Source organism: Hypomesus transpacificus, chromosome 14 (genome assembly GCF_021917145.1).
Source record: "Hypomesus transpacificus isolate Combined female chromosome 14, fHypTra1, whole genome shotgun sequence".
Classification (NCBI taxonomy): domain Eukaryota; kingdom Metazoa; phylum Chordata; class Actinopteri; order Osmeriformes; family Osmeridae; genus Hypomesus; species Hypomesus transpacificus.
Genome location: NC_061073.1, coordinates 6,340,662 through 6,352,208, shown reverse-complemented (window position 1 = coordinate 6,352,208; position 11,547 = coordinate 6,340,662). Strand labels below are relative to the sequence as shown.

Here is an 11,547-nt window from a genome sequence, read left to right as displayed (position 1 = left end):
AATCTATGCTTGCGCTTAACATATTATATTTGCCATCATGTCATGAACGTGTTTACAAAAAATCAAATCTGTTTTAAAAAAACGGGAATAAACTATATTAACAACATTTCATGTATGTGTGACTACCATTTGCTTAACTTGCTACAACAGGGCAGGCAACTCAAGCCAGTTCTCCTTGTGCTCATTAAATATAAGTCTATGGCTCATTCAGCTCCATGTAAATCGGCTATCGGCCAATGTGAACTTTTGTGCTCGTGCCCTGTCAGTATCCGCGAGCACATTTGCAGGCAACTTTTATTGACGTAAGCAAATAAATGGGGTGCTAGCAGAGAATGTCGTATAAAGAGAGAACTCCCACTCTCGGGAAACTTCCGGGTTCTGAACTGGTTGCAGTTCCACTCAAGTTCCATATGACGGCACTAACGGTCGAGTGCAGAATGAATGGAGGTCTATGGAGCTATACCCCTCAAAATCCACGTACTCAGGATATAATTTTTTGTCTAGTAATTTCAATTCTGAAATCGAAAGGGGAGGCAAAAAAAAATACACACCACTGGGTGTTAGATTTTTTTTAAAGTCGCCTTTCTGTTCTAAAAAGCCTTTGAAAATGGCATTGACGTCATACACATCGTACGACCAGAGCTACTGCTTGACGGCAAGCTCTGGTTACTTCCACTTTACTCTCGAGGCATCGACAACACAGCTGACAGCTTAGGCTCGCCCTAATGTTGCTAATGCTCTGACATTCTGGTTCTGCTTCGGATGCCATCAAGCGGGATCTCTGGTCGTAGTCAGTCCTTCACTAACCAATCAACATTCGTTAGCAGAATGCTAGCGTGTTATGGGCAACAACGACTTACCCTGTAAGAAATCAAAAGGACATAAGTGTTCGTTCATTCAACTTTTGACCTGTAATCCATGTTGAACATGCAAAAACTATAATCAAATCTGAGATTTATCAACGACAATCAGGCGAAAGAGACAAATTTAGCCGTTTAGCTCCATAGACTCCCATTCATTTTGCACTCGACAGCGATCACTCCCAGTGGAACTCTGGTGGAACTGCAACAAAATTCGGTACAATGGGGCTTAATAGGGAGTGGGCAGGCTCTCCTTAAACAGGCTCTGGTGCTAGTTTACCCATTTCGGATTGGTCTCAAACTTAGCAAAAATCGGGAAAAAACATTCTATGAAAAAGCTAGCAGTATGAGCCAGGTTCGAGAATCGAACAAAAATTATTGGGGGAGATAGTTTTGTAAATGTTGACTTGAGTTAATAGAATAAAAACGACAGGAAGACACGGAAACCTAACCGTAATGCAATAGAGGGTTTTCACCGACGCGTCATCAGACCGGAAGTCGCCATCTTGGAGGCACTCCGCATCACAACAAAGCACTGGCACTGAAGTATATCCCTAACGTCGTCAAGGAAAATTGTGAATTATTGCCATGTTTCAGGTTGTACAAATAGGACAGATCGTGAAAAACATTTGGTATATTATGACATCCAAAAGTTATTAAAAACCAGGGAAAGGAATGCCAGAGATTGTCAGAGGAAAGGAGGCGCTTGTGGTTGGCAAAGCTCAACCAAGATCTACGAGGGAAAAATCTGGACAAAATACGGATTTGTTCGGCACATTTCTTGTCAGGTATTGTGAAATGTTTATTTCAGCGGCTCAAAACTAATTTTCTATTGTACTGATAATATTTTTTATAGTAAATAGTAAAAACAATTAGGCCTACTGCTTTTACTGTTTTTACTGTGCGCTTATTTTACTGTAAAGCTGACGTTGACATACTATAATTCATATCAAACTACTGCATGTGTATGGGTTCGGCGAGAAAACCAGGTAGTTGACAATATCGAGATATCCAACTGAAGGCAGAATCACCGGGTCGTCATGGATTCAAGTAGATGGAGCTAACTGGTAGGGATCTGCACCGCCAATAAATCCAATTTTCTCAACATATCGACGGTTTTCTTGCGGTCCAAGGCCTTCCCTGTATGCCTTTGGATCTTGGACACGTTTTGGTGACCTTTTCGGTCGTTTAGACATGGCTACAGTTGTACCAAAGAGTGTAGAATTTACGTTATTTTCGTTGTACTCCGTTGAGTTGTTTACATCGAGTGCCTCCAAGATGGCCGCGCATCCGGGTTACTGCCCAGAATGTGGAGTCAGTCTCTATTCGTACAGACTTACTCCACACAGATTCTTGACATTATTAGATAGATACAGCAGTCCCAGGGTCCACCTAAACTCAAGAGCATGTGACATATGCATTGGAATGATCCAATGGTCCATATTGATCCCAAAACAATGCCACAAAGTGAAATCCAATTCACAAATCAATGAGCAATTTTATTGCAGTAAACATACCAGCAAGGCACAACGTCCTATACTGTACAAAGTTAAACATATGTGATGGCTAAATATGTGTTGCTAATATAGGGCTCATTAGCTATTGAGGTGGTAAGTTAACTATGGTTACTGTATAGAATATCAAAAGTACAAAGTTATTTCTACAGGCAATACGAAAACAGTCAGATGTGAAAAGTATACATTTATACAAGTATACATCACTGAGGTTTAATAGCGTATGTGATGTTTAAATGACAAACACTGTTGTAACTTGAAATATAACAGTTCATACCATTGAATAGAAAATTCATCGCTAAATAGGTCAATGTGACCATTAATATATAAATTCCCAATATCATTCATAAAATTCAATGAAGTGGGAGAATAATTTGTACATAACTAAGACACTGTAAAAATCTCCGAAGCTATGTCATGTTGAACGTCACTGGCATAGCTTTGGAGGTAGGAATATGCACACTGGTCATTTTGCAGCTTCTGATATTTCACATGCACTCAAAAACTTTCCCCATTTCAACAACATACCTGTGCAATTTATCCTGGTTCCTGCTTTCAATTGCCTCAAATAAATATGAGACAAATGTTACGTTCATTAGCAACACTGCCATTCCATGTTATCGTTGACTCCAAATAGAAAATGTACAAATGAAGAAAATGTCACCTTACATGCAACAACTACTTATTTACAATACTTGTGAGATTAAGTTATGCTTAAAACACTTGGTAAATGATGATATTCATGGTATAATGTATTACTTTTTTAAATTAACTCTCCTTTTTGTTTTTGGATAAATAACTCACTTGTAGACGACAAAATAAAAGTATTTTAGTCTGCTTAGTACAGCATTGCCACAACCTACAAGAAACTGAATCAGATGTGGTGTAAAGCCTTCGGTGAGATACTGCATGGAAAGTCAGCATAGAATGGCTGCTCATACCTAAAGCATGGTCCATTTCCTTTTTTTGTTCTGATTTGACACAGCCTGAGAGACAAATCAACATCCCTGAGTCTGAGGAGTTGGGGTGTGAAGAATTCTAAACAATACTGTTACATTGATGTTTACTGCAGGCACCAGGACCTGATAAAGCAGATAATACTATGCCAAGGCTATAATGCAAACATGCTGGTAATTGAAAATAACAGATTTAAAATGTTGGGGTACATGTTAGTTCACACACGTTAATTGAATCCTCCTAATTGTAATCAACCCGTCTCCTAGACTGAATAAATAGATGGAACAACTTGGAATTGTAAGTGAAGCATTTGTTTGAGATGCATGCCTTCAAAAGACCAAAGCTAAGCTACCTATTACTGAAAACAATTGATACACTAGCAGCTTTTAAGAGGTTCAAAGTCATATCTCATCTTATATCTGTTGTTGCTGGGAAACTGTTTCTGCTGACTCGAGGTGAGAGCTGTGTGTGGAATTAGAGTCATTGGTGTTCTCCAAGTGCAACCTTGTAGTGTCTCTGCTCTGTGAAAGGACGCTTTCTACAGTCAGTGGCAGCAAGTTCTTCGTTTCATTCCCCATTGCCAATTTCAGCTTCTCTCCTCGTTCCTCCTCTTCTTGCTCCTCCTCTCTGACCTCTGGCCTCTTCACCTTCTCTCTCCACACTTCCTCAGACTCTTTCACTTTGTGCACGATGAAAAGGTGTCGGTTGAGCGACAGCTGAGATGCAAAACACAGTCCACAGTGAAGGCACTGAGGAGTGTTATCGTCCAGTTTGTGCTGAGGTATGTGCTGCAGGAATTGTGTCCCGTCATCTGTGACAAAGCCACACTTGGAGCAACGAAATTGCTTTTTCAGACGCTTAGCTGAGAAGCTTCCTGGATAATTAACACATTCTCTTTGCTCTCCCTGGGTGTCCATGGCAGGCCTTTTGGAGAAAAGGTCCTGCAAGTCAAACAGTACCCATAATTATTACTGGAACAACCTAGTTCAAAGTACAGTCTAACCTGTTAGATGTTTATGAACTCACCTCTCCCAAGGTCTTACAAGCATCCTGTGTAGCTGTGTCTGGCATTAGGCTAAAGTCAGGGTTTTTGATGCCATGCATCAAACTGATATGGTTTCTCAACATCACACTTGAGTTGAATATTGTCTTCTCATTTGTGCAATACCTTTAAAATGCAGAGCACAACCGTGAACAATAACATCTTCATACAAAAAAAACTACACAGTAAGCACCAAATGTTTACACAACAGCCTGACGAGATGCAGCTGTGTGGTGTCAATATAACAAATAATTGTGCCTTAAAATAAGCTAAAGTTCTAAATAAATCATCTGAAACTGAATTACAAATACACATGAACGACGACGACGAGATGCTTGAAGCAGGATAAGGTTAGGGGGTGTCCGACCACGGTGAAACACAACTACTTAAGCAGTCCCTACAAATCAGCTACAGCGCTGGGGTAATTGGGGGCTACAGTACTTCATCCACCACTAATGAGTCATGCCCACCTGGGTACTGCTTGACTGCCAATATTCTCTTAGGATATCCCACCAGGTAACATTTCAGTGGAGAGATAAGGGACATGCCAGTAAAACAGGGTTTCTCATTCTGAATTCTTTGATCAATAACACAGAGCAGTTTGTACATAACAATAAGTCATATTTACCAGCAGATGTAAGTTTTCTTCTGTACATCATGGTCATTGCGTATGTGTCTTCTCAAACTTGTTGAAGAATTGAAAGATCTATCACACTTTCGACATGGATACCTCTTCAATGACTGTAAAAAAAGACAACAATCTAAAGCTGCACTAAAATTATTAGAGCTGATCATAGACTTGTCCAGCTATTTTCATTTATCACAGGCTTTATTTTATTATTGCTACTATTTCAGGCTACTAATACATCTGCTGTGGACAATAAAGATGGCAAAATGTGGAAATTAGTAAGCTTTTTCATTCAATAATACTTCTAAGGTTATACTTCTAACAATTAATTAAATGCATGATTGTAACTCCTCACCCTTCCATGGCTGTTCTTCATGTGGGATAGATATGCGTCGCGGTCAGGTAGCCAGAGCAGGCACTCTCCACATGTCCAACCAGCACTCTTCACACTAGGCTTACTAACCCGAGCTGTCAAGTTGGCCTTCTTTCTGGTCACATCAGAGGGAACCTTCTGCTGACTGGGTGCTAAAGTAACATCTGGGTGTTTAGACGTCCATTCAGTTGGTTTGGTATTTTTTCCAGGTTCCTCCCTGAAGATTCCACCATGTACACTCTAGAGAACAGAGACAAGAGCTCTCAAAGCAGAATCACGCTTTTGTACTTTAATGGACGAGGACTTCATGTCATTTGTTTAGTGAAACTAAAACTAAATGTTAAGTTAATTGTGTTGTGAGAGTACAAATGATTCATAAAATAATGCCAACCTTAAAATGCTGCATTAACAGCAGCTTGTGGGTGAATACTGATGTGCACTCAGGACACTTAAATACACAAGTGGCAAACATTTTGGCATTTTGATGGAAGTGCTGAAACAACAACTGTTTCTTCTTGAAAACCTTTTCACAACAACACTTAAAGATTGACCTGTAACAGAAAAACCTAAATTAGAACACTAATTTTTTGTAAAAAGTGTTAGCAATTTCCTGACAGAGGAAGTGACAACACTTACTGAGGAAACAATTTGCTGGCACTGTGCTTATTTTTCATATGCATTTTACAACCTTCAGAAGACTTGAAAGCAACTGGACAGATGGAGCACTTGTGGAAAACTTCACAGTGTTTCTCTTCTATGTGCCTCTTGTGCACATTAAACGATGTGAAAACCCTCACACAGTGAAGACACCTGGAAGCAAAGTTTACATGTGAATGTAACAAATCCAATTGTTACACAATTGTATGACTGAAACTGACACACAATATTTAGACTATACAGTATGTAATGAAATCCAAGGCGAGATATAGAATCAGAATCAGAATAAAGTTTAATCGCCAAGTAGTTTACACAACAAGGAATTTACTTTGGTGGGCAGGTACATACAGTAAACATAGAGGAGTCTTAAAATCTTTTAAAAAGTCTCAGAAAGTGGTCCTTAAATATATATACAAGTAAGAAATGAAAAACATTTACAAACAAATACTAACAATACTGTACAATATAAAATAAAATATGAAGTGAAAGAGTGCATTAAGGCTGTGTGCCAGAGGAGCGTTAACATACCTGCGTTCTTAGTTAAAGAGGAGAGGGGTTTAACTCACTTGTAGCCAGCCTTCCGTGCATAGTGTAGGCAGTTCTCCTTCACATGCTTCTGTATATCCACAGAGCGACTGAGGGCACCACACTCGGGGCAGCAGTAAGGAGACTTGTGTGCATGGATGCGTTGGTGAGCTTTGTAGCTACACTTGTTGGGCAACAGCATTGAGCACACCTTGCACATCTTTAAGACAGTGATTTCTTCATGATTATACACAGAGCATTTCTGAGCTAAATTCATATTTACTATATTTGTTATATCCTTCCCTGTCCTAATTGAAAATGGTGTTTGTTCAAGCACAATCAAATGGGTGCATGCATTGATCAAGTGTTGATCAGATGTCAGACAGCTTTTTGGCTTTTCAGCACCTGAAATTGAGTTTGGAATTGGACTTCAATGAAGCAAGTATGGGATCATACAATTTGAATTAGAACTTTTATCACCATACAGTAAATTATTTTTTCTTTGGTTTCTAGACTGTTTAACCAAAGGAAGCCTATTGATGCATTATGGCCGTATTAAAGGATGGAACACGCCAATGCTATGTCAGTAGGACAGTTACAGTATGGAGTATGCAGCCCACTCCACTGTAACATTATAAACACCATGAATTATGCTGACGGAAAAAGAAAAATATTCCTACTCACCAGTCCATCCTTCTCATCTGAAAGCCTCTGGTAATGGCCTGCCAATGCTCTGTAGTCAGACAACTGTTCGTTACACTCCAGGCAACGCAGTCTGTGTCTGATGACTTTATCAGGATATAAGGGCATGACCGGTTGCCCTTTAGCTGAGCAAGACAGGGGCATGTGAGAGCCCACATCTAGTGACGACTCAGTCCTCAAGGGCACAAACATCTGTCGTTCAGCGATAGGCTTCATAACAAGCTGAGAGCACTGCATCACCATCCCTTTATTTTTGTGTTCCCGTGCGTGTGCCAGCAGGGCACACTTGTTGAAGAATACCAGCGACTTTGCACAGTGGGTGCAGGCAACCTCAATGTGAACACTTCTCCTGCTATAGTGATAGGCAAGACTCTTCTCCACGCCAAACGAGTCGCCACACTCAAGGCAGCAATATCCACGTGGCGGCAAGCTAATGTTGCTCTCAGGTGGAGGATTCAGGTTGGGCACGTACGTTGGCACAGGGTTGGTATTGTTCAAGAGCCTGTTTAGGGTTCCTGCTGCCGAGCTGGGGATTGCAGTGTGTGGAGTAGGGGTCGCTTTCTTCACTTGGTGAACGAGAGGGACAGTAGTGTTGCACACCACAGAAGAGATTGCATGTTGTTGGTTTTGTTGATGTGTGGACCGTGCAGTGACTGAGGCTGCAACACTGTGAGGGACCAGGTTAAGATTAGCTAAGTGCATTGCTTTGGGAAGGAAGTTTGTGTTGGTAGCATTCCCTGCTTGACAGAATGTACTTCTCTTCTGTTTCTGCCTCTGTTGAGCACCAGGTACAGATCTTGTTGCATGGCCACCTATATTATGAAAAATAGTTGGGGATGGTGTTATTCCTGTCTTTTTAGAGTTCCCCTCTGATTTCACAGGGGAAACTGTTGCTGATGTGGTAACCACCAACGCACCTCTGATGGGGACACCAATAGGATCATCGCTCACATTGTGAGACTGACAGGGAGATATACTAGAATAGGGCTCAGTAATCATACTCTGGGACGGAGAGGAATCACAGGTTGACTGGACTTCCTCTGTTTCCGAATCAGGCAGCACACTGGTAACTGTGCGTTTGATTTCCCCCGTGGTGGTTTTGATGGTCTTAATTCTAACCCTTGGTATGGCTGGTGGTGAGCCAGACACCAGTGCTGGTGGAGAAGCTTTGTCACTGCTGTCACTACCAAGGCTTACAGGGCTGTCAGATTGTCTCATCATTCGCTTCACTGCCTCCAGAGGACTGCGGGGGCTTAGTGGTGAGAGAGTTACCTTTTGACTAAAGGTAGTGGCATTATGAGCCAATGGTGAATCTCTCGGGTTCGTTTGCTCACTGGAATCCTTCCTGGCATTCAGAGCCACTAGTGCCTCTAGACATGAGGACAGTTTGGATGATTTGACAAACGGATTAGAGGAGGGCACTACTGGCTCTGCTCTTGTATTACAGTTCATCCCAACACTATGTTGATTATTTGTGGCATTTACAGCACTGCTTTGACAATCTGTCGTATCTTGATGTTCCCTGACATAGCTGTCAGGCTTCTTTTCTGCTTTGGTGGATTTTCCAGTACATTCCATATTGTCCCCATGTGCATCACAGTTTTCTTTATGCCACCTGTCAAGCATGTACTGCTGTTTTTTCTGATTATCAGACGATGGTTGTTTGATAGATGTAGAGACAGAAACATCTGGGAAGAAAGGTTGCTCTTGTTTTGGACATACATCTAGACAATTGCTTTGTGTGTCTTCCGATTCAGGACTAGAAATGGGACTAAACTGGTTACGGGACTGGGAAAAGGATGGTGTTCCTTCTGGCTTGTGCTGGATGGGGGCCTTTCCTAAAAGTCCCCCAGAACTGTCACCATTTAGTGTGGACATGAACGACTTTGAGGAGCCACAATGAGATAACTGATGAGACTCCATGAAGGTGCCTGGTCCTTTGAACCCATTTTGTAGTGGTGGACCCAAGTGTTGTCCTTCTCTCTCTGCAACACTATCTAGTGACTCCTGGCGACTTGTGTTTTTCACAATAACACTAACAGCAGGAACATCAGATGTACCCACAGTTTGGTGAAGACGTAATCCATTGTCCACACACATCCCTGTATGTTTCAGCTGGCCCTCCGCCTCGTCTTGACTATGCGGAAGGGTCTCTTTGGCGTCCAAACTGGTGGCATCAGGGATGTCAAATGCAGCCAAAAGATCATCAAAGTCTGGTGTCTTCATGTCACCCATGTTTGGCTGCTTCCAAATACCTGAGGATGCATAACAAATATAAACATGATTTGCTGGCATAAATGATGACATGTTAGCTAGTCCATAAAGTAAAGAATGATATCAGTGAACTACGATGGCACATCTAATCAAGAAATACAAGAATGGTTTGCTGGATGATACACTATGACTCCATTTTATTTATCAACTAGTACTATAAAGCTATCACAATCTTACAACCGAAGTTACTGACTCAGCCTTGCTAATTTAAGCATATAATGAGGACTTGCGTATGTATGGAATGTTACTAGACCAATTTACAAGCTAACAGTCTAATTGCTGTAATTTCTGACAGCTGGCTACGTCGCTAGCAAACTAACGTAGTCTAATCAGCTAGGTATCCCCTAGCTAAGCTTTAGTTTAGTGACATTATGGGTCATTCGGAAGGTTAGCTAGGCTAATAACGTGCAGTTAAACAAACGTCACCTATTTCATGACAACCGCTTTGAAACCATTATGCTCCCACTCCAACCTAGCCTCTTTCTCGGTTAGCCCTAGCGCTACGTTTGAAGCAGCACTGGCAACAAAACAGACTAGCCTAGCTACTGCTAGCTAGCTAACGTAACGTTAGCCTAAAATAGGTAGCAATAATCGCAGGTCAGGTGACAACCAACAGCTATTTTAGCTAACTAGATTATACTAGGTAACAGGGGATGGCTAGCTAGATAGCATACGAACGTTAATAAGACTGATACATCACTAAGCAACCAGAACACTATCATTATACACCTACTAGTGCGTAATACGGCATGAATGTAAAATGATTAGCCAGCTAACATAGCTTAGCTATGCCAATCATTTTAAATACGTAGCTAGCTAGCTAGCCTCTGTGGTGTTTCGTGACAGTGTGCTTTTAGTCCAACTAGTTTAGCTCCTCCTTCCTTCCTCAAATCTACTACAGTACAGAGATTTGTCCTGCACTATGTGCGCAGGTCCGCCTCCACCCATGAGAGAAGTTCTTGAATGTGTAGTGTACATAGGCTACTTTACTCACAGTTTATTGTAGATAGTGGAACTGACTTAATTGTGGTAACAGACTACACATTTCATTAGTTCATTAATCTACTTCTCGCAACAACTCGTAGCCTACAGTAGCCTATATTTGTTAGGTCTTGCTTTCAAAGTGGAGAACGTTTTGTTTGAACTATGAACAAAGTCAATATGTTGCAGACCTGTGTCCTTTTTAGCAGGCCTGGGCCTGTAGCTACTACGAATCAAGATTTGGCGTTAGCAAGGTAACTTTAGGTTCAACCCAGGGTTTCCTGTACTACGACGGTGTATCACGTGTTACCGGGGTAGATTGCCATGGTAAGACATGCTAAACGCCTAACCTGGGGTGCGTTTCCCGAAAGCATCGTAAGCCTAAGTTGATCGTAGAGTCCATCGTACGATGGATCTTAGTTGTACGGGCCGTTTCCCGGAACCAACGTAGCTAAAGAGGCACTTGAAAATCGTCGTAGATCAACGAGAGCTCCAGACCAGTCGTAGATCGCTAAGTGCATCGTAGCACAGAGACTCAGTGGAGACACGCGTAGGCCGACCATGAAAACTACATTAAACTCATGCTGAAAGTTACTTCCGATGGAAAATAAGATTTTTTTGGTCCTCTTTTTACGCCAGTTACGCTGGAACTGGGATATTTCTTAGTGAACCATACAAGTTTAACTGCCGAAAAAATATCAGAATCCGGTTTATCCTCAAGTAAATTTAGGTTACACAAAATAATTTGATTTAGTGGGTTTGGCGCATGCAATGAAGGTATTTAAAAAACAAATGTCAGTCTTATTCAAAATACTATAACATTGAAATATGGCTGTTGTAATGTGCAATAGAAACTAGAAATGCATTAACGTAACGCTTTTACGAGTACAATAACACAACAACAATTGAACATTGAAGATGTTTATTAGAATTATAGGGCTGGTAGCACGCCAAGCCCGGTGGATGAAGAGGCTGGTGGCAGAGCCGAGCCTGATGTTAGGAGATGGTGGCGCCCAGGAAATGGAAAGACTCCA

General features: G+C 41.4%; 1 protein-coding gene across 4 annotated transcripts; it reads right to left on the bottom strand.

Moving 5' to 3' along the window:
• Nucleotides 1-2,345: 2,345 nt before the first annotated feature.
• On the bottom strand, nt 2,346-11,035 carry znf592 (zinc finger protein 592). 4 transcript variants are annotated; one of them, XM_047034139.1, is made up of 9 exons: nt 10,527-11,035; nt 7,241-9,513; nt 6,598-6,776; nt 6,011-6,184; nt 5,766-5,925; nt 5,357-5,614; nt 5,002-5,114; nt 4,358-4,499; nt 2,346-4,272 (listed from the first exon to the last, which is right to left on the bottom strand). In XM_047034139.1, the coding sequence occupies exons 2-9, from the start codon at nt 9,491-9,493 to the stop codon at nt 3,745-3,747; spliced, it is 3,807 nt and encodes a 1,268-aa protein (XP_046890095.1). In that variant the 5' UTR covers nt 9,494-9,513; nt 10,527-11,035; the 3' UTR covers nt 2,346-3,744. The 4 variants fall into 4 exon arrangements, with proteins under 4 accessions (XP_046890095.1, XP_046890097.1, XP_046890094.1 ...); XM_047034141.1 differs by having other exon boundaries at nt 10,864-10,902; XM_047034138.1 differs by lacking the exon at nt 10,527-11,035 and adding an exon at nt 9,959-10,398.
• Between the last annotated feature and the right edge of the window lie 512 nt (nt 11,036-11,547).

Coding starts and splice junctions, on each gene's coding strand:
- znf592 (XM_047034139.1), bottom strand. CDS start 9,493: ATGGGTGACATGAAGACACCAGACTTTGATGATCTTTTGGCTGCATTT. Junction 6,777..7,240: donor CAGATGAGAAGGATGGACTG/GTGAGTAGGAAT, acceptor ACTGTCTTAAAG/ATGTGCAAGGTGTGCTCAAT. Junction 6,185..6,597: donor GCACGGAAGGCTGGCTACAA/GTGAGTTAAACC, acceptor CTTTGCTTCCAG/GTGTCTTCACTGTGTGAGGG.